Source organism: Cinclus cinclus, chromosome 11 (genome assembly GCF_963662255.1).
Source record: "Cinclus cinclus chromosome 11, bCinCin1.1, whole genome shotgun sequence".
NCBI classification, from domain to species: domain Eukaryota; kingdom Metazoa; phylum Chordata; class Aves; order Passeriformes; family Cinclidae; genus Cinclus; species Cinclus cinclus.
In genome coordinates this window covers 903,408-926,116 of record NC_085056.1, presented here as the reverse complement: position 1 = coordinate 926,116, position 22,709 = coordinate 903,408, and the positions used below count along the sequence as shown (strand labels likewise).

Here is a 22,709-nt window from a genome sequence, read left to right as displayed (position 1 = left end):
GTCTTTATAATCTTAATATTTCCAGTCTGGGAAATGACTTGCTTTTGCAATTAAAAAGCCAAGTCATCAGGACACTGTTTCTCTTCGAGAACTTAGTAATCCTTATTGTATTTAAGGGTATTTGAAAAGAGTGAACAAGGATTTCAGGATTGGCTTCACGGAAGTGTTACCTAAAAAGACTCCCTTGGTGCCAAGTAGTGGTTTTATTTCTCTCTTCTGCCTTTCCAAACCTTTTTTTTAGAGGCTGAATGCCTTGTTTGAATTCATAGGAAATTAGGATATAGAAAATATGTCATTGCCTTCGTTGCTAATGCAGGAGGTAATACATTTTTATCTTTCTTTTGGTACTGAAAAGAAAAAGCCTGCCCTGGTTTGCTCACAGGGACACTCTTTGCTACGTGCTCCCTTAGTTTTAGTCCTTTTGCTGGACTGATTGATAGAATTCTACCTCTTTTAGGGGAGAAAAACTTGTAGCACAGGCAACAAAATCTGAATTAGTTCTTTCAGCTCCCTTAAATGTTACAGTGATGGCAGTGAAGAGATTCAGGAGGTTTAGTTTCAACAGTCATCACACTTGCTCTAATGTGGCATATTCTTTTCTCTTGTTTTTTATTTAAAAAAGGAGAAACCCCCCCATCTTGTGATGCTGATGCACATTTCATTTCTATTCCTGAGGCTGCACACTTGTCACGGCAAGCGCTTGGCTTCTGTTCAGTGTCATTGCTCTGAAAGCAAGTTTGATTTTGAGACTGTGTTAAATGAAATATATTCAGTCTTCTATTTCAAAATGTACCTACTCACTTAAAAATACATATATGTATTTGTCATTGCACGCACTGTTAAATTGCAAGTAATGAGCCACCTGTACCAGTTCCCATTAATATATGTCTAAAGAAAGTATAAAAGGAATGCTCAAAGCTGGGGAAGGTGTTTGTATGCTCTCACCTCATAAAGCAACACAAGTTAGTTCAAATTACTAAATTACTTAGTTTCCAAAATGCAGCACGTTCATCCAAGAAATCTCTTTTGGGTGTCAGATGAAAATGTCACTGGCTTTAGAATAAAATGCTGGATCCAAATGGGAGCCATGTAAAGCTCTGTTTATTCATTGCAGTAACTTAGTGAATTCTTATTTGATTGACCCAGTTTATTTATTAGTTCAAAGGAAGATGAGTTGGCTCAAGGCCTGCATACACTGAGAAAAAATACATTTCACTGTTTCTTAGTATTTTCTTAACTTAAAATGTTACTGAAGCAATTACTAATTTCTCTAATTATGTCCCCAAAAGTTTTTACGTCTGTGTGTTTGACTGTTCCAATACAGCCAGTTTATTTCATTTGCTGTAATATTTATCATACTTTCTATTTATGGGTGGTAATGGCATTAATTTATTATATAAGGCTAAAGAGAGGTTTTCTTGCCATTACTGTTCAATTTGGATTTATTTCCAAAATCTAATCTTACCATTACACAGGGGCATCTCTGGTAAATGGAGGAGAGTGTAACCAATTCATAATGGACAATGCTTATTTACTTTTGAAAAGTATAAAAGCCCATATACATGTATTCATACACGTAAGTGCTTTTTAACTTCTAGAAAAAGGCAGAGAAATTATTTTGGAGAGCAGTAATGATGATATCACAGTAATGGTAATATTCCACAATGCTGCACCCTAAAAAAACACTGCCATCACCAGCTCTTTTAGCTTCGTGCTGAAAAGCATTTGGTTCAGTGATGTATTTATTTTTTTCCCTAGGAAAGTGAGGGAAAAGTGCAGGTTTTGCATCCCTGGCCAGGAGATGCACTGAAGCACCAGCTGAGCCCAGTGCTTGGTGTACGTGGCCCACGCAGAGCTGAGCCTGTAGTGTCCAAGGTTTTCCTACACTCCCAGGACTGGTGTGAAAAGATAAATGTGATATTAATCTGGTGGAGGAGGAGCCCTGCAGTGGAAGCCCTGCTGCCTGTTCTATGTGTGTAATGATTTCATGGTCTGAGTCCTTGTCCCACAGCCCTCGACGTGCTCACGCTGCCTCGGGCTCTTCCCTGAATTCATTTTCTGACCTTTCCTGGGGCAAATCCTGGCATTCAGCCCCCCAGTCCCAGGGGGTCCCTGGGCACACTTCACACTTCTGCTTCTCTTTGGAGGTATAAATGATGGATGGAAGCTAATCCTCTTTACCTAAACAAACATCCTAAATAGCAATGGGCTGTGTCAACTCAAAGTGGCTGCAAATCAGCTCCTAAATATTGTCACTGAAATGAATATCTAGATTTAATAGTTCTTGCCAATCCTATAAATGTTTTTGAAAGAAGCATTGCATTAATGCATGATATGGAAAGGAGAAATTTGCCTTTAAATTGGAATGCAAAGTGACTGAATTCTCCAATTTCAGCCACTGTATTTGCCAAAGAACAAGATGGAAAATGGAACTGGTATCATTCAGCTGCTGCTACTGGTTCACTGGGAGGCTCGGGGAAGGCAGAGTAGTTTATTGATAAACTGCAATGACCTCTAAATTTGACAGTCTGAAGTGCTGTAAGTTTGCTTTCACATTAATTTAGCACAGGAAAGCTGTAGGAAACAGTAATGGTTTAAAAATTCTTTATTATCAGGCACTGATACTCCCTGTATAATGTGTATATCATGGCTGAACATACTTTATTCTGTTACTTTTAAATAACTAAAACTGTATAGAATAGTCCAACAGTCTCTAAATCTTTTATACTTGAGAGACTATTATAATATTTTGGATTTTAAAAAAAAGCCCAAGCAGCAAAAAGGAAAACACCATATTCCTCTCAGTAATAGGGGTTACCTGTATGGCAGCAGTAAGTAGCTGAACAAACATATTGTATTATTATGTATATATTTAATGTACAGTTTGTTTCCACAGTTAGGTTATTTCAGTGCTTCTGGTTTGTCAGGTGTGGGTGGCAGTGCAGAAATACAGAAAACAGGGTCTCCCCACAGGAAGCTAAAATCTGACTGTAAAATTCAGTTATTCCTCAGTGAGCTACAGCTGACTGAAATAAATGCATATGTTTGCATGGCCTGCTTCCCCTAGGATATTTCACTTAGGTATTCCATTGATTTGTCCATTAAAATTCTTCAGTGGCAACGATTATGGTGTTCTGCAGAAATCTTCAGGGGTTTGGTTTAGTAATTTTCATGTTTCTAAACCAAATTGAGCTCTGGGGCCTCTGCAGAAGTCGCAGTCACAGTGTTGGAAATCTCCTGTTTAATGTGAATTTTTCAGAGGTCTGTCCCAAGCCATCTCTGTGGAAGGGACCAATAAAGGCTGAGGGAAATTGTCGCAGTGGCTGAACAAGTCAAATTGCAGAAATTCCCAGTCCTTGGATCAGTGAGTCTCCAACACAGATATTTAATCCCTATTTTGAATCTTCAAAATCAACAGCTCACTCATAGTGACTGATACCAGTTCCATTTTGCCTACCAACTCAGTTGATTTTATATTTTATTTCTCATTTATGATGGAATAATCAGCAGCTCTTTTTCTCATTTATTTTCTCATATTTTTATTCCAGGATTTGCCTCTGAAGCAGGGAGTGTCTGCATTAAAAATGACCTGTAGTTCTCTGCTTCATAGGTTAGAAACTTATTTTAATATTTTGTGGCTAAGCACAGTCCCATCTTTTCCAAAGAAAAAAAAAAAAATTTCTGACAATAAATTGTTTAATTGGCACTGAATGTGGATTATAAGCTCTTTGCTTTGGGGCTATTTTAGATGAAATGGCTTCTACACCAGTAATTAGTCCAGCTGAGGCAATGAAAGCTCTGTTTACTCACAGCCATTTACGAATTAACATTAAGTCGTAAAAAAAATTTGATTACAGTGGATCGTGCTAAGACTCGTTTGGACGTTTCCAAAGCATTGGCTAGGCCGTATTGCTTTAAGCACTTCCATTCCAAAACTGAACCAAATTCCAAACATTTCTTGGGGGAAAGCAATCGGTTCCTAAATCACCTTGATCTCACTGGGACTGCTATAGCCAGCGCGCTCCCCGCCACGGGTCCTGTATTTACTTGTGAATTGTACACCGCAGATGCTTCTTCAGCTCCCTCCTCTTCCTCCATGGGCGGTGCTTGCAGCTCCTTTACCACCTCTTCCAGCCCTACCATTTACTCTACCTCAGTCACCGACAGCAAGGCTATGCAAGTGGAGAGCTGCTCCGCGGCCGTGGGGGTAAGTACCCGAGGGGTAAGTGAGCAGCAGATAACCAGTAACACAGCCCAGCAGCACCCGGCCACGCCGAAGCGCCACACTGTCCTCTACATCTCGCCACCTCCCGAGGACTTGCTGGACAACAGCCGGATGTCCTGCCAGGATGAGGGCTGTGGATTGGAGTCAGAACAGAGCTGCAGTATGTGGATGGAGGATTCACCCTCCAACTTCAGTAACATGAGTACCAGTTCCTACAATGATAACACTGAGGTGCCACGTAAATCGCGCAAGCGCAACCCAAAGCAGAGGCCAGGGATCAAACGCCGAGATTGCGAAGAGTCCAACATGGATATCTTTGATGCCGACAGTGCCAAAGCGCCTCACTATGTCCTTTCTCAGCTCAGCACGGACAGCAAAAGCAACTCAAAAGCAGGAAATGGGTTGGTATCTGTTTTGTTTTTTTGTTTTTTTAAAGAAAAAAAACCCAAACATTCTATCTCCGTATGTAAACCCAAACTAATAAAAGTGTCCCCCGTGCCCTGGCAAATGTTCTGCTTAGGTTCTCGCATAAACCCCTCCCTTCTCTGCTGTCGCTGCCGTGTACTATCCCAGGGTAAGTTCTTCCTGCCCCTAGAAATTGTCTGCCCCATCCCTGGAAGTGTCCAAGGCCAGGTTGGATGGGGTTTGGAGCAGCCTGGGCTAGTGGAAGGTGTCCCTGCCCATGGCAGGAGGTAGAACTGGATCTCTTGAAGGTCCCTTTCAACACAAACCACTCCATGATTCGGTGATAAGTTCTCATTAGGCTTGTTGACCTTTATTTAGAAGATCAAGCTAAACTTTCCTGCAGCAATTAAATACAGTGCTGATGAGCTCATCTGTTCTTTAAATGAAATTCCCAAAAGGCCACACAATTCCATTTATAAAATGACAATGAAAATGTATTTTAAAAGAAAGGCAGAGTGAAGTTGGTGCACCCTGAATGTTTTTTTGCAGGATTTTATGTGAGGATTTCAGTCTGTACACCTCACCTGCTGCTCTATTTGTCAGATAGCTTCTATTCCCATACGTATCTCTAACAGTTAATATCTCATTAAGATTTCTCAGAATTTAAATTATTGGTTGCTTTACTTTTTAATGAAATGTTGAGACAATATGGTGAACCAGTTTTTTTGGTTTTTCCTTGTGAATTCACCTCTGTATTTGGTTTTTTCAGAAATAAATCTCTAATGCTGTTTCTCTCTGTGCTTCTGGGTCGTGTGCGTGTGTCTGCGTGGGCACGCCTGGGTGGTGGCCCCTCATCTCCCACTTCACACTGTTCACTAAATGCATTCCAGTAGCTGCTTAAAGAGGACAATTCCATAAGTTTGCAAGAGTGTGTTGATACATTTCTTCTTTTGTTTTATTTTTTTTTAACTTGTTGCTTCTTTAGTACTTTTAAAACGGTCAGACAGATAGATTTGGCTCTTTTAGTTTGGCCTTTTTGGGGGCAGGAGTGCATTTTGGTTTCACTTTTGTGTCTGTGCTTGCAGTACGTTCTGACGTTCATCACAGCAACGGTGAATATTAAAATTTGACTGATGGCAAAGATGATGAACTTCTCATATCCCAAAGGGAAAGAGCCTGGAGTCTGTATTCCCAGGGTCAGTGCGGTTCCATGCTTAAAATTTCAGTGTGAAAAGCAGTTCTGAGAACATGTCCTTAGTGTGCTGCTGCTTCCTGGGCATGGTGGCCTCTGGCCTCGGGGTTTTCACCAGCCAGAATCAATGGTAATAAAGTAAAATATTAGAACCTGGTAGACCCTGGGCAGCTTGGAATGAGGAAAATGCCTCCCCCAGCTCCGAGGGACCAGGCTTGCCCTTACAGAGGGAAAAGGTTGATGGAAAGACAAGAACTGTGCCACTGTAAGTGTGATCTCAGGGAGGTTTTGTAATCTCTGAAAGAATATGTGAGATCTTGGTCTGAAAACAAAACAAGACCTCCCCAAAAACACTGGGCTGACCAGGGAAATTCATGGGTTCTGTGAGTGCAGAGGGAGAGAAAGTGAGATGTTTTTCCTTACGTGTCGCAGGCCTGACTGAACTGCTGGGAAACTCCCAGGTAACAGAACTGTCCTTGGAAATAAACGCTCTGGGATGAGAAGAGGCCAAGATCTGAGAAAACTTAATTTTGCCATTAGAATATGGAGATTTGGCCTTACAAATCTGGGTCACTGTAGTGACTGGAGTTTTTTAAACTTCCCAGCCTGGTGGAGCTCAGCCAAGGGAGTTCATTTACTTTTGGCTTAAAGAAAAGAGCAAGGAAAACTACCATGCTCCGTGGTGAATGGAAATGGCATTTGCCCCTAAAGAGACAGTTGTTAGAAGCAAGGAAGAGAAAGAATATGTTCCTGTGGAAACTTGGAATTTGTGAAAGCCTTTTTAGAAGTGGATGAATTGGTGGTGATTCAGGGCAGAGACTCAGGTTTCTGTGCTCTCACTTTCACTTTCAGGTCTGCCCTGTGGGCAGCCCTGATGGCAGAGCAGGACCAGCCCAAACTCCTCAGGAGATCTGTTTGAGTAGATTCATAGGATTTACATTTATTCCTTTTAAAAAAAGAAGTGCTAGAAGAACAGTAAGAAGGATATTTTGTCTGGTAACAATCAGATTAATAACTGTGTGCATATTAAATGTACAGGCATGAATATTTGCAGTATGAATAAACTGAATCGCAGTTAATTCATTAGTTTAAATGATGTATTAAGTGATTCAGTCTCATACTTTGATGATAGACCACTGAGAAGTTCTGGTGAAGGCTTTAAATTGCCTCCAGGTTTGACTAATTGATTGAAAATAATGGTTAAGTTTCTAGAAAAAGGTCTTAAATAATTATGAGGAGCATTTCTCTGCATAAATATAATAATGATAAAACATTAATGTGCTGACAATTAAGGTAGCTGGGATTTAAGGGTACAGCTCTCCTGCAGAGGTCATTGTTAATGGCACTGCTGAAATGTGGCACTGGGAGTGGTAAAGATGAATTTCATTTTGATGGCCACCTCCCCAACGTTTCCTTTCAAAATTCAACAATCCTAGTCTGCTCAGTGACTCCACTGAGCAGAGGAATCAGGACTGCTTGGCAGGAAGATAGTTTTTATTGTAAGATGGTATTATTATTTTGCAGAGTTTTATGTGAGTTTTTATCTAGTTCCTGCCTCTGCTGGGTTTTGGTGGTTGAGGATAAGTGTGGAAGGCAGCCAGGGCTGTGGCTGGGCTGTCCACAGTGAAGTGCTTAACCTTAATGGACAGAAAATGGGAATGGAAATGTCCAAAGCACCAAAACTCTGTTTTAACCCTTTTTGTATGTGTAGTCAAAGGTTTTGGAAGGCTTAATGGAAATAAGAGTGGGACAAATAGGACCTGTTGTGTTGGGCATAGAGTGATGGCTTTAAACTAAAAGAGGGTTGATTTAATGTAGGTCAGAAGAGGAAGGGTTTTACAAGGAGGGTGCTCAGCCCCTGGCACAGCTGCCCAGAGAAGCTGTGGCTGCCCCTGGATCCCTGGCAGTGCCCAAGGCCAGGCTGGACACTGGGGCTTGGAGCAACCTGGGACAGTGGGAGGTGTCCCTGGCATGGCAGGGGTGGGACTGGATGATCTCTAAAGGTCTCTCCAAACCCACACTGTGCTGTGATTCCACGGCTTTCAGGAGGTGTGGTGGGCTGGGGGCAAAGTGCCCAACCTTCCCTGGGCAGGAAAAGCACAGCTCCAGGTCTGTGAGAACCTCATGCAGTGGCAAAGCTCCCAGGGAGCAACTTTGAAGGGAAAAAAAAAAAGGCAGTTTTCACTCTTTCTGAGAAGGAAAAAATCCCTGAAGGATAAATTATTTCAGTAACTTGCACATTGAAATGGGATTTGTTTTTTAAGCAATTCACACCTGCTACTTAAAACTGCTTTCTTTCCAGGCATTAGTTGTTAGAAATCATGTTTGGCTAGGAAGAAAGAATATGACATTTGCATGAATCATGGAGCCCTTTTCTTGCCTGCACCATGTACTGTGGCACATTCACATTTCCTAGGGGGACAGGAGTTTCTTGGACTTGAGGTTCCTTATCAAATCCTGCTCTGAGTACGATCAAGGGTTATTTCCCATTGTGCTCTAAAGGGAACACAAAGTGGCTCATGTGCTGTGCTAGACTTGGGAGGGCTCCTTCATCCTGGTTTTAATTATGGAGCTGAGACCAAGCCACTGTGTCTTATGGAATGCACCTGGAAAGAAGGGCCTTGTGCATGCACTTATTTAACATTGGTGCAATTGTGCCAGAGCTTTCACAATAACTAATTGGGTTTTAGCATAAATTGATCAATCTATTTAGACAGAAGTTGGAGCTGGAGTTTGCATGGATATGCAAGTTGAGGTGGAGACAGGCATGAGGCTATTTTCCTGTTTGAAGAAGTGTCATTTAACCTTAAATCCATCCAGTGTGTGTGTACGTGTGTGTTTGTCACAGCAGCAAAACAGCTTGTTCAGGCTGTGTCATAGACTCTGAAAAAGCAGGTTCTGAGCCGCCTTCTGTTCGTTAATGCTGTTTAATGCTAATTGCTTTCCCCTTCCTTTATGTTTGCTCTCTGAAAAGCAGTTCCCATGTGTCCTGGATGGAGGAGGCAGGGAAGCACCATTCCTCTTCATCCTGCAGGTCTCCTGTGGCAGAAGGAGAATTCCAAAGTTTGCTCTCGACTACAAATCAGTGTTAATACACACTCTTTGCCTTTTTAGCTTTGCTGTGATTTGGAGCATTTTTTTACTGAGGGGCCGCTTCTAACATCTTGATGATGTGTTTTGACTCCTCAGAGCATCAGAGAACCAGAAGGGAGCTGGAGGGAAGAAGACCCCAATGTTGTGTGGTCAGTACCCGACTAAGAGTGAGGGGAAGGAGCTGAAGATCATGGTGCAGCCGGAGACCCAGCACAGGGCTCGGTACCTGACCGAGGGCAGCCGGGGCTCCGTCAAGGACCGCACGCAGCAGGGCTTTCCCACTGTCAAGGTAGGCTGGGGACGTGGGCACTGCCTCCCAGCACTGCCCCAGGGCCAGCTGCAGCTCCACGGGCCTCCAGTCTCTGCAGTGGAGAGGGGAAGGAGCAGGCTTTGCAGTCTCTGGGCTGGAGGGGCTGGGCTGGGTCTCTTCTTGCAGGTCATGAGTCTTATTGGCATCACAGAGTTACAGGAAGAGGGAAGCTGCATGCCACGGCAGGGATTTCAAATCTGGGATGCACATCCTGTTAGCTCGCAGATCCATGGACTGTGTGAATGCAGAGATATTCCATACCTGCAAAAGTCAGATAGTGAAATGCTCTAGCTGTTTGATGGCTGATGACAATGGACCATCATTGCCCAGTGGTAGTAAAAACATAAAACCAGGTTTCATTAAAAAACAAAAAAATTGTATGGGTGATGTTTTGGTTTTTTTGAGTTTTTTTTTCATTTTGTTGGGTGTTTTTTTTATGTTTGCTTGGTGTTTTTTATTCTTGTTTTTAATTCTGTAGTATCTGAGTTAACACACAGTGTCTTTCAAGTGAGTCATGGAGATCTCACTGGGGTGTGTTTTACAGGTTGTACTGATTGGTGTGTTTAGTGTGGTACAGGTGGAGGTAGTAGAGGTAGATGTGGATTGGAGCAGGAGAAAGGGTACAGAGAAAAAGGCAGCGTTTATGTGCACACTTGACAGTGGCAAGAATGTTTCTTCTATGGACTTTGATGCCTTAAAATTCAGGTGCTGAAGGCCTCTTGCTCTGAGGAGAAACACAGGAAGGTTACCAGGAGATCTTTGATATTTCTGCTCAGGAAGAAGACTGAGGCTGTCCTCCAGGGACTGCACACGAATGCACAGAGTGGGAATTTGCAGGTCTTGTTTCTTCCCTGTATAGCCTGGGGAAAGCAGTGGGAGAACTTGAGGACTTGGGAAGGTTTCCCGATGGAAACGGTAGAGAGGCTTACCAGAAGCAAGGCTTGGCTTAACTTAGGGTGACAAACAGAAGAACTGCTGTCAAATATCCTCCCACAAGTGATTGAGAGTCACCAAGGTCCTGAGTCCAGGCCTGCACTGCACTGACACCATAGACACTGACACCATGGTAAATGGCACAGTGGGAGGAGTGTGGCCAGCAGGTTGAGCAAGTAGACAGCTAGGTTTGTTATCATACAGATAAGGAGGGTGAAAGACATTTCATATTTTTTCTTAGTTATGTCACTTGGAGAAAGCAGCAAAGCAGATCTCTACCCAGACTAATTTACCAGGTCTACAAGGAGATGTTTGTTTGTGACACAGCCCTTAAAATTTGTGCTGACTGCTGCTGACAGAATACAGAAGTAGTCTGATCTTCAAAGTCCTGATCAGCAGTGTTAGGAACAGCAGCAGCCCTTCACTCAGTCCTCCTGAGTAATGCAGAACTCCAGTAAAGTTTCATAAGAAAAGAATCCATTCATATCAGCCTGTTGCTATGGGGATTTGGTGCTCATTTATGTGGCTTTTCTTAATGGGCCTTTGTTCATCTGAATTTCCTTTTAACTCCTTTCCCAGTTACCCTTTATCACCCATCAGTGAAAGTTCTCTTTGGAAGAGTCTCATGTTACTGAATTCCTGGAAGTTCCAGTTTGCTTTACCAGTAGGCAGAGTAGTTCATACCCTGCAGATAAAACTCTGCCAGGGCTGGACAGAAAAATGAGTCAGTGAATCTTCAGGAAATCTGAGCCAGTGGGAAAAAATATGCTAGGGACAAGGTTTTTTGTTTTGTTTTGTTGGTGGGGTTTAAAGATGGGGAAGAGCAGTGTAGAGATGTTGGTGCTCAGCAGAAATCTGGTGCTTGGGGGCAGCTCGGGCGTGTGACCCTAACACAGGAGGAGAAGCAGGTTCAGTGGCCATTTACATAGAACTCTGTTCTTGATCACTTAGAACCTGAGTTTGCAATCTGTATGCAACATTAAAATTGTATAACCAAGCCTTAGTCAGGGGCTGTTGAGCCCCTTGTTGTGAGCTTTGCCTGTGGTTCCCATGTGGATGCCTGTGCTGAGCCACCTCCAGAGGTCTTGGGGCTTTGCTCATCTCTGACAGTCACATTTGCTATTTGCTCCTCTTGGACATGAGCACACAATAATCTTACCAGTATTTCCTGGTTTATTTAATTTTTTCCTTTATTCAAACTTGCTGCAAACTTCAGGACTGTACTTTTAAAGTGTGTCAGAGAATAATCCCCCAAGAGATTGTGCAGAGGATTCTGCTTTCCTTTGGATCTCCTCACTACTAAACTGGAGCTGCTTTCTGCAGGTGTTGCCTGGGCTTCAGGCTTGGGACAAAAGACAACACTGTCCCCCAGAAATCCTTGAGCAGCAAATGTGTCTCAGTGGAAACACTAAAATACTCATTTTATCTCCTAAAGTGCTCTGACAAGGAATTTCCATCTCTGGCCTGGGAATTTGGAAAAATCTAATGTTTCTTTTTACTTGGAGTATTTTTCTTAACTATTTCCTAAAAAGAAGGAGAATTTCCTTTGTAGTGCTATGTCCAGATTTACTTCAGGACTTCTTTTACCTCATAGTATTTTTAGTCTGTGGTACCAGTGGGATCCCACTAATGAAAAAAAAAAACAAAAAAAAAAACATAAGAGGACACAGACCATTTCATGCCAGGGTGTTGATGTTAGAAAAATGAATGTATTTTTCACTGACATGTTCTGGGATAATTATGGCTTGCACATGGTGTTGCAGGAGGATGTTAAAATGTCTGACCTGCTCTTATTTATAAAGTGTTTCAGTGAATCCTGACTGTTACCTTTTAAATAAGAGGTGTCAGGTTACCATTTTTAATTTTTACTTTGATGTCTGAAAGAAAGCTGGTCTTATGCAGTTGGATGGTTGGGCCATTCAATCATCCCATTTCTTCCTCTGCTTTCCTTTCATCCTATTCTGACTCCTTCAGGGGTTTTGCAAGTATTGGACAGTTCTAATCTGGTTTCACAAGGATATCTAAATGGATCTGGCATGAAGGTGGGGTCCTGGAATGTGGCTGTACACATATTGACCAGCAAAACCTCTTCGCCTCTGGAATCAGCCCCAGGAAATGTTCTCTTTCTTGGCTGACTGATGGATGTAGATGCTGGGGGGGGAAGGAGAGTCCTGGGAAGACACAAAGCAACAATCCCAGTTGGGGCGAGAGCAGAAGGTCATAAGAAACACGAGAGTCACAGCTGGGATAATCCTGACTGCAGGTAGACAGGCTACAGGCTGGTTTAGAAAGCAGATATTAATAACAACAACTAAATCGGTGATTGCTGTGTTAATTGCCCCCCTGGCATGTTGCAGCTGGAAGGCCACAACGAGCCCGTGGTGCTGCAGGTGTTCGTGGGCAACGACTCCGGGCGCGTGAAGCCGCACGGGTTCTACCAGGCCTGCAGGGTGACGGGCAGGAACACCACGCCCTGCAAGGAGGTGGACATCGAGGGCACCACTGTCATCGAGGTGGGGCTGGACCCGAGCAACAACATGACCCTGGCGTGAGTAGCTCTTCCCAGAAGTGTTTCCAGTGATGAGCTCGGGAGTGGGAACCGATTTCCTTTTTCCATTGGATGGGTTATAGTTCGAGCCCGAACGTCTCGGCGCTCTTGGCTCCTCAGCTCTTGCTGGTAATTCAGTTTACTCAAAGGAGATGCCAGGTGGTCCCCATGCTTTTGGGACGCAGAACCCAAGATCCTGGGTAAATTGCAATATTCTTCTTTTTTAACACATCAGGCTGTGTTTGCTTCTACTGTTCTTGGGGATTTTTTTTGGCTGTTTTTTTGCTTTAAATCATTTTGCATGGAGCCTGTCTGAAAGCCAGCACTGCATCACTCACCTGGCCCTGTACGTCTCCCCTAGGACCACATTTATGGGAGGACTTATCTGTCACTTCCAAGTCCCACTGAACATAAATAATATGACTACAGTAAGTTTACTTCTACTCCTGCTTTCTTTAAGTGAATGCAGAATATTTTGAAGCAATAATCCTACAAGCACAGATCTCGCCCTGGGGATGGAAGAATGAAGAGCTGTGATTCTAAGTTGAATGCTTACCAGAATTACATTGCACTTTCTGTTTTATTCATGCTTTCATATGCCTTTCTGCTATGATTCATCATCCAAATTAGGCAGGGTTGAATGAGAACTTGAAAAAGGTCATAGATTTCATGTAAATAAAAAGAAATCTAATAACATTTCTGTAATTACCTCAAGGCTTTTGACTTTGGCTTATGAAACTACTTGAGAGATTGTTAAAGATGCTGAACTTACTAAACTATGAAATTCTGCTCTGCTTTGTGTTGGTAGGGTTGATTGTGTGGGAATCCTGAAGCTGAGGAATGCTGATGTGGAAGCCAGGATAGGAATTGCTGGCTCCAAGAAGAAAAGCACTCGCGCTCGGCTCGTCTTTCGCGTCAACATCACGCGCAAGGACGGCTCCACCCTGACCCTGCAGACACCTTCTTCCCCAATTCTGTGCAGTGAGTGTCCAGCCAAAGAGCTGAGGGTAGAGGGGTCTGGGTTTCGGTGTGATCTCAGCATGGAAAGGGCGGTCAGGCTGTGGCAGGAGCTGCCCAGGGAGGTCTGGAGTGCCCATCCCTGGAGGTGGCACTGAGTGCTCTGGGCTGGGAACAGGATGGGGATTTGGCACAGCTTGGACTGGATGGTCTCAAAGGTCTTTTCCAACCTCAATGATGCTGTGATTCTGTGAAAATAGCTTGGGGGGGTAAAAAAAAAAAACAACCCTGTGTTAAGCTGTGATGATTTCAGAATTGCTATAGATTAAGTGGATTGATCTTTTTTTTCTTGTGGGGGGATATTAGTTGAAATTGTTGTCCGGTATTGAAAAATAGTTACACGTTTCCTGATTTTCAGTTAAATTAATTTTTGCCTTTTAAAATTGAACCATTTTTGTCATGATTGCTTTGAAAAAGGACTCTGATACAACTTTCAGTCTCTTCTGTATTGTCACATTCATGCCTCAGCTTTCAGTGCTAGACAGGAGTTGCAGTAAGTCAGCAAGCCTGGCTCTCTCAGCTGTGGTCCTTGCATGGGCCAGAGGCTGAATCTGTTCTGGTTCGGTGCAAGAACGAAACTTTTTATAGCTCTTTATTAAACTGCTCTGTTTAGCATGAGCAGAGATGGCTGCCTTGGCTGGGGGTTCCACTGACCAACAGGGAAAAGGGGATTGTGAAATCATGGAATGCTTTGGGCTGGAAGGGACCTTAAAACTCATCTTGTTCCACCCCTTACCTTGATGAATGAGATGGAGAGTTTTGTCTATGCATGGAAAGAGTAGAGAAGCTCCTGGGCACTCATACTGTGCTCTTCCCATGGTGTAAAAAGGATTTCTTGGGAGTGCAGTCATCTTGGCAGCTCCATTCCAGTTAGCAGACCATGGCGGTATCTCACAGTAATGGAGTGTCTGATATTAATTTGCAGATTTAAGATAAAAGCATTTTCTATAGAATATCAAAGCCATTCCTGTATCTCTTTTGTTTGTAACTTCCTGGTTAAAGATAAAATTATTTCACCCCTAGACGAAAAGGGAGTGGAAGTCACCTGGTATTTTCTTTAACAGTCCAAAACTTGCTATTGTGAGTAGAGGTTGAGAGTCTGAGATGAAACATTTAGAGACTGATTTTAAAATGAGCCATTGAGCTAAAAAAAGCCCTGCATTGGATTCAAAGAGTAAATTGGTTTGGTTTTTGGCAGGCTGGGGTTTGGTCACTTGCTAAGAAAATATTCTCAATTGTGTAAGTTGCTAAGAGATTTCCCAGGAATTTTGCAGTGTCTCCACTGCTGGAAGTCTTAGATCACAGAAACAAAATACTCTGGTGAGACTTGGGTCTTTGGGGAATATGTGAATAAAGCTGATCACGGTGTGAAGGTTGAGAGGGGAATTCCTGAGGCTCCTTCCAGGACTCTGTGCTTCTGTCTTAACTTAGGCCAAAGCTACAGGCACTTACAGTAGACCTTGGCCAAGCAAATAGTGCTGGCACATGGGTACTAGCTGATCAAACTGGCATGAAACGTGTTGTTTATTGAATATAAATCATCTCCTCAAGCACATTACCCTGGGTTGGTTTGCTACATAAACCTTACTACAGGTATGTAATGTCCCTTCACAACAAGGCTTGCATTTGCACTCATCAGAGCCTTTTTACATTGTGTTTTATAATGTTCCTGAAACCATAGAAAAGGCATTAAGGAGCTGGAGGCTCTTTATTTAAGGGCTGTGTTTTAAATAGGCTTTGTTAACTTGTTAGCAAACCTAAATCCAGTTACTCTTTTCATGTGCCTTGAGCATATTCAGTCCTTGCGTAACGGTTGCCTGGGAACCCACAGCCAGAGTTGTAGAAAAATCCTTTCTGAAAGGTCATTAAATAATTTGGAGTGGTACAGGATGTATGTTCTGCTGTGTAGTAAGCCCGGAGAATATTGTTATTAAACACTCAAAATGGGCCAGGCAAGTGCAGAAGCACGAGTCTGGGTTTGTGCCCTGGGGAGCTGTAGTGGGAAAAGGTGGTTGAGGAACCTTTGTTAGAAACTGGAATTATTTTATATTAAATGTGTCAAAGCACATTATTTTGAAATGTATCTCTGTTTAAATTGTCTGCAGTGCTCATTTGCATTTAGCACTCGTGGTTGTATTTGGTTTAAGGTTTCAGAAGAGTGGGAATGGTTTGCAGCAATGACAGTTTATGATAAGAATGATATAAATCATCATATGGACCTCTGGCACAGGGGCATCCAGGGGTGTGAGCCTGTAAAACTACATCCTCTTGGCTTGTTTATTTGATTCAAATTGCTAAAATTCCAAACTCCAGAGATGTGAGCCTTGCAAGGATTTGGAATGGACCTTGAAGCTCATTCCATTCCACCCCCTGCCAGGGACCAGGGGACACCAGGTTGCTCCAAGCCCTGGGTTAGTTCTTGCACCAGACAGAAAACTGTGTCACGTAGAAAAACTGTGCAATGCCCCCCAGGTAATAGGAGGATTACTCCTTCTGCTCTTTTGCAGAGCAGAACAAAATAAGCTTCCCAAAAAAATAAAAATTACAACCCAGAGGCTGAATTTGCAGGTAGGCTTCAGGTGTGTCTAAGGGGTGATGCCTCTGGAAATCACTGTACACCAGGGAATTACAAAACAACATCTTTTCTCTTCTGAGCACTTGTTGAGCTTTGGCTCCAACACTGGGAGTTTTGTCTTGAAGATTTAATAAGTGCAGGAGAAGAGGAAAAAGATTATTTAGTGGACCATTGAGCTAAGTGTGATTTCTGTGCGCTCAGTACATTTAGTGAGGAAATAATTGAAATGGTTATATTCTGAAGAGTTTGTCATGAAATACACGATAAAGAAAGAAGTGAGGAGTTTTAGTTTTTCCTTCATAACCCTGTAAGTAAGAGTGCTTTGGTTTGGATGTTGATATTTTCTTGATTCCAGACTCTGTTTTTTTTTCCCTTGCAGCTCAGCCAGCAGGAGTCCCAGAGATCCTAAAGAAAAGTCTCCACAGCTGTTCAGTGAAGGGTGAAGAGGAAGTTTTTCTGATTGGCAAGAACTTCCTAAAGGGAACAAAAGTGATTTTCCAAGAGAATGTTTCTGGTTAGTGTGAAAGCAGTGCTGGCTTGGGGTGCTGAGCAGAGCCTGCGTCGGGGTTTCACTGCTGGGTAAAGCTCAGTTGTGGAGAGCAAACTGAGGAGCCGAGTCAAAGGCACTGAAAGAAATTGCTCTTCAGGATGTGCAGTAACCTGGGCTTTTTAATTTTCATTTAGATGAGAATTCCTGGAAGGCAGAAGCAGAAATTGACATGGAATTATTTCATCAGGTACTTCTCTATTGCTGTTATTACTACTAGTATTATTGCTAGTATTATTACTGTTATTGTCATCACTCAATTTTAAATTTAAAAATGCTCTGTTTTAAAAAAAAAAATTAATCAAGCCTTTCCCTCTTTCTGTGCATTTCTACAAATAATACCGATTTTCTTCACATAAAGAAAATGTTCTTTCTGTTGTGAATCTGGTAGAATATCATTTTGGGTTTACGCCTGTACAATTGTTCAGTTTCTAGCTGAGAGCTCGGATCCCACAGTGGGTTTGGTGAGCAGGTTGTTGCCCTTACATGCAATGGAATGAAAAGGCCTAATTCAGTTTTCCCATCAGTTTTCCATGGAGAGAGATTGTGTGTACAGCATAGTCTTTGTAACTGGCTGAATTTTTGTTCCACTTTGAAATGTTTTACAGAATATTTATTGTTTTTGGCACAAATAAGTGTCTTTAATGACTCTCTGGCTGCAGGTGATGTCAGGAAGGTGCCATCCTGGTCCCACCTCTGAGGGCAGTATCCCACGTGTGCATTGCCCCCAGTGCCCTGGGGTTTTGTGGTGGTTTATCAGCCTGTTTCTCTCTTTTGATGTAAGTGAGTAGAATTAAGATCAGTAGTAATGAAACGTGATTTTTTTTGCCTTGCAGAATCACCTTATTGTGAAGGTGCCACCATATCACGACCAGCAGATCACCTCAGCTGTCTCTGTGGGAATTTATGTGGTGACCAATGCTGGCAGGTCTCACGACGTGCAGCCCTTCACCTACACTCCAGAGCCAGGTGTGTGGGGAGCTTTCACCTCTCAGCACTTCTCACTCCACAGCCTGCAGTCCATGCAGCAGCAGTGTTGAGCAACATAGATCTTCCTGAACCCCTCTCTGTTAATAATGAAATCTAAAGGCTTTGCTTGTCTCCTTTATGTGCCAAATACCTCAAATTCCAGCTGTCTTGTGACAGCTCTTCTTAGATAGCAGCATCCATTTCTCGTTTAAGGATCAAAATGAAGGTGAGCAGGATAAAAAAATCAACATATCCCATACAATGCACCAAATAAACCAAGAAATCCCAGCAGGCTTTATCCTGAGGAAAGCTGCAATTTGCCCACTTCATGTATTTTAGTTTATTTATTTATCTGTATCACAATAGACAGTGCAAAGGTTTGCGTGGGTTTCAAAGAAACCTGAATTTCTTTAAGCTATAAGGAATTGTTTTGGTTTGCTTTGTGTTTTTTTGGCTTGTTTGCTGATTTAACGTAAGGAAATTCTCAATGTGTTTTGTCTCAGCAGCTGGGACTCTGAATGTTAATGTGAAGAAGGAAATCTCCAGCCCAGCCCAACATTGTTCTTTTGAAGAGGCTATAAAAGGTACTAAATTGATTCTTATCAGTGTTCTTAATAATTTAACTATGAATTCCTACCCAGATTTGGTGAAATGAATCAGACATCCTGTGATAAGTCTGTGCTTATAAAATCTGGCCCTATTCTTACAGGGAGGTTTGTTTTCTGACTCTGAAACTCTGACTTTATAACAGTATTCCTATCAGTATATTTTAGTACGGGCTAATTTAGAACAAAAAAGTTGCTAAAGATGACACAATTTTTTTTTTTCGCTTTTCATGCGTTAGGCTCTGCAGTTTAATCTTTATTTAGTACGTTTGCAAGTGAAAAATAACAAAGAAGCCTAGGATTGCAGTTGATATAAAGAATTAGAAACTGTGTGGTGTTAATTTAAGCAAATACATAAACTAATATGGAGGGTAAACCTGACATCCATCTAAATCACTGTGGAGCTTAACTGAGGGAAGATCCCAACTGCTCCAGGAGAACAGCTGCTGCTCCTCAGAACACAACACACTGTTGCTGTTCCTTCATGTCCTCAGTTAATTTATGCAATACATCTGAATTTACCTTCTCATGGGGGTTTCTGTGTCAGCTCCTCTTTGATGCTTCGTTCCTGTTCTGCTCCAGGTTGACTCTGGACCAGAGGTCAGAGAATTTTGTTTACTGTATGTACTTGGTCTCTTCTGTCCTTCCTCACTCTACACACATGCAGAAATTTTACTGCCACGTTACTGTAAGATTTAAATTTCTTAGGGTGTGGAGATCTGTTGCTTTACGTTGAAGAGCAGTTCTGTAATTTACTTAAAAGGAGTTGCAGAACAATGGGTTTTACCATTGCCCCTCTTGTCATTTTGTTTGTGGCTGCAGCAGTGAAGGCCACAGGCTGTAACCTGGAGAAGGTGAACATTCTTCCTAGTGCCTTGATAACTCCACTCATGCCAAGCAGTATGATCAAGAACGAAGATGTGGCTCCAATGGAAGTAAGTGCACAAAAATGCTCTTCCCTCGTGTTCCAGGTGAGTTTGGTGGGGGCTGAGCACAGCAGCTTTCAGACTCTGGGTGATGTCTGCTCCTTGGTCCATGCTTTAGTAGTGGAGAACAGTGATAGACAGGGAAAGTGCCAGGATCAGTCTGGGCAAAACACAATCCCAGAGCATTAGTGGAACAGACAGTTTCCTTCAATAACTCACCCAGTTCCTGCACCCAGACAGATTGAGGGGTCAGTGACCCTGTGATGGGGATCTTTGTCCTGTAGCACAGAACAAGTAAATTACTCTAAGAATATTCTTTTAATCAGCTCTTAGCATTGCTTTCATTAAAATTGTGCCACGATTCTATCCTTGAGGTAGCAGTTCCACTGCAAATCATTTGCTTGCTGGTTTGGGTGTGTCTGGGTTTCACATCTCACATCTCCCTCTGATGTTCCTTGGACTCAGGGGATTTTGGGAAATTGTATTCTCATAACGCCAAGTAAGTTTATAAATTGCTGAATGTCTTACTCTTTTCAGGCTTCAAACGTGGTTGGACCAACTCAGCAAACATTGGAAAACAGCATGTCTGGCATATCAACTTCTGCTTCCCATTTACCTTCCGAAAGTGAAAACCAGCAGCAAATCCAGCCCAAGGTGTACAACCCAGACACCCTGAGCACGATCCAAACACAGGACATTTCCCAGCCCGGCAGCTTCTCTGCAGTATCCACCCCGGGCCAGCTGCAGAACAGCGATGCCCTGCTGCAGCAGGCTGCACAGTTCCAGCCCAGGGATTCCCAGCCCAGGGAGGTGCTGCAGTCGGATGGCACAGTGGTGACTCTGTCACAGCTCGCTGATGCCTCGCAGCAGCAGCAGCCGACGCTCTCGGAGCCGGCCCAGGCCCTGCAGCAGCAGATTTCCTCGAGCATCTTCTCATCGGCCAGTGGTGTGAGCCAGCTCCAGAACACCATCCAGCAGCTCCAGGCTGGCAACTTCCCCACCAACACCGCCACGGGCAGCAGCAGGAATGTTGACTTGGTGCAGCAGGTTCTGGAAGCTCAGCAGCAGTTATCCTCTGTTCTGTTTTCGGGCTCCGACAGCAGCGAGGATGTCCAAGATCAGCTGAATGCAGATATCTTTCAGCAGGTCAGCCAGATACAGAACAGCGTAAATCCCGGGATGTTTTCCTCCTCGGACGCAGCTGTCCATTCCAGACCGGAGAACCTTTTGCCTGGGCGAGCTGAGAACGTTCATTCCCAGCCTGAAGGTGCCCTGTCCAACCAGCAGCAACAGCAGCAGCAGCAGCAGCAGCAGGCCATGGAGACGTCGGCCATGGTGATGGGGATGCAGCAGAACATATGCCAGGCGGCCACGCAGATGCAGTCGGATCTGTTCTCCTCCAGCACGGCGGGGAACGGAGCCCTGCAGCAGTCCCCAGTGTACCAGCAGGCATCTCACATGATGGGTGGCTTATCCAGCAGTGAGGACATGCAGATGCAGTGTGAGCTGTTCTCCTCGTCCCCGGGGGTGTCCGGCGGCGAGGCGGCCGCCCCTGCTCAGCAGCCAGTCTCCAACAATGGCCCTGCCATGTTCCAGCCATCGAGCTCTGCGGAGGGAGAGGAGGCCTCGGGGCAGAGCAAACAGATGCAGAGCTCTGTGTTTCAGACCATGGTTCAGATGCAGCACAGTGGGGAAAGTCAGTCCCAGGTTAATCTCTTCTCATCGACCAAGACCATGATGAGTGTCCAGACCAGTGGGACTCAGCAGCAGGGCGGGGCTCTGTTCCAGCAAGGTGGAGAAATTATGTCCATTCAGTCAGGAAGCTTCATCCAACAGTCTCCACACTCACAGGCTCAGCTTTTCCACTCTCAGAACCCTATTGGTGACACTCAGAACATATCCCAGGAAACACAAGGATCCCTTTTTCATAGCTCAAATTCCATTGTCCACAACCAGACCAACACTAATTCCTCTGACCAGCTGCAGCCCCCGATGTTCCATTCGCAGAACGCCATGGGTGTCTTGCAGAGCTCCTCCGTGCCTCAAGACCAGCAGTCTGCCAACATGTTCCTTTCCCAGAGTTCCATGAGCAACCCTGCCACTCAGGAAGAGCAGATGTCTTTCTTTACAAGCCCAAATCCCATTTCTCCTCTTCAGACAGCAACAAACACTGAACAGCAGACTTCCTTCCAGCAGCAGACACAGATCTCTCATATCCAGAGCTCCATGCTTCCCCAGGAGCAGCCCCAGACTCAGCCTGCTCAGCAGGGTTTGTTTCAGTCCCAGGTGTCCTTGGGCTCCATCCAGTCCAGCTCCATCCCTCAGAACCAGCAAGGAGCCATCTTCCAGCCTCAGCATTCAATTGTTGCTATCCAGAGCAGCCCTCCATCTCAGGAGCAGCAACAGCAGCAGCAGCAGAACATGATGTTCAGCAATCAAAATGCAATGAGTACAATGGCCTCCCAAAAGCAGAACATGATTTTCAATCCAAATCAAAACCCGGTTACCAATCAGGAGCAGCAAGGGCAGTCCATTTTTCATCCACAGTCCAACATGGCCTCCATGAATCAGGAGCAGCAGCCCATGCAGTTCCAGAGTCAGACCACAGTGTCTCCTCTCCAGAATCCTGGCTCTAGCCAGGCCGAAGCACAGCAGCCAACCATCTTCCATAACTCACCCCAGATTCAGCTGGTCCAAGGGTCCCCAAGTTCTCAAGAGCAACAAGTCACCCTCTTCATCTCCTCAGCTTCCATGTCTGCCCTGTCTGTCCAGAACAGCATGAGCCAGCCGGAGCTGCAGCAGTCCCCCATGTACTCCTCCCAAAACAGCATGGCAGGAATGCCAGGAACTGCTTCTCCTCCCCAGCAGCCAGCTCCTCTGTTCCACAGCACAGCAGGAGGTGCCATCAACCAGCTGCAGAATTCCCCTGCCTCGTCCCAGCAGACATCAGGAATATTCCTCTTTGGCATCCAGAACAGTAAGTGACCAGTGCCTGATGCTGAGCTCGCAGTGGAGAGAGCTGCCATAGAAACAGGGAATGGTTTGGGTGGGAAGGGACCTCACAGCCCATCCAGTCCCACCCCTGCCATGGCAGGGACACCTTGCACTGTCCCAGGATGCTCCAAGCCCCAGTGTCCAGCCTGGTCTTGGGCACTGCCGGGGATCCAGGGACAGCCCCAGCTGCTCTGGGCACCTGTGCCAGGCCCTGAGCACCTCACAGGGAAGAATCTCTCCCTAATATCTAATCTAGGAGTGGTTGTGCTCTCTTAAGAGAGTGTTTATCTTGCTGTTTTTGGTTCCACAATATATACATTGCCTCTCTTCATGTTACTGAAGAAAAGCAAGGATTTTAGAAGCTGTACGT

At 44.1% G+C, this 22,709-nt stretch overlaps 1 protein-coding gene across 1 annotated transcript in view; it reads left to right on the top strand.

Moving 5' to 3' along the window:
- Positions 1 to 22,709, top strand: part of NFAT5 (nuclear factor of activated T cells 5) — a 48,200-nt gene that overhangs the window by 24,936 nt on the left and 555 nt on the right. The window contains exons 3-12 of the mRNA XM_062500022.1: positions 4,068 to 4,626; positions 9,012 to 9,204; positions 12,516 to 12,706; positions 13,515 to 13,687; positions 16,678 to 16,812; positions 16,983 to 17,035; positions 17,682 to 17,814; positions 18,318 to 18,398; positions 19,242 to 19,390; positions 19,883 to 22,322. Of these exons, the coding sequence (XP_062356006.1) occupies positions 4,068 to 4,626; positions 9,012 to 9,204; positions 12,516 to 12,706; positions 13,515 to 13,687; positions 16,678 to 16,812; positions 16,983 to 17,035; positions 17,682 to 17,814; positions 18,318 to 18,398; positions 19,242 to 19,390; positions 19,883 to 22,322 (4,107 nt within the window). The remainder of the gene's footprint in view (positions 1 to 4,067; positions 4,627 to 9,011; positions 9,205 to 12,515; positions 12,707 to 13,514; positions 13,688 to 16,677; positions 16,813 to 16,982; positions 17,036 to 17,681; positions 17,815 to 18,317; positions 18,399 to 19,241; positions 19,391 to 19,882; positions 22,323 to 22,709) is intronic.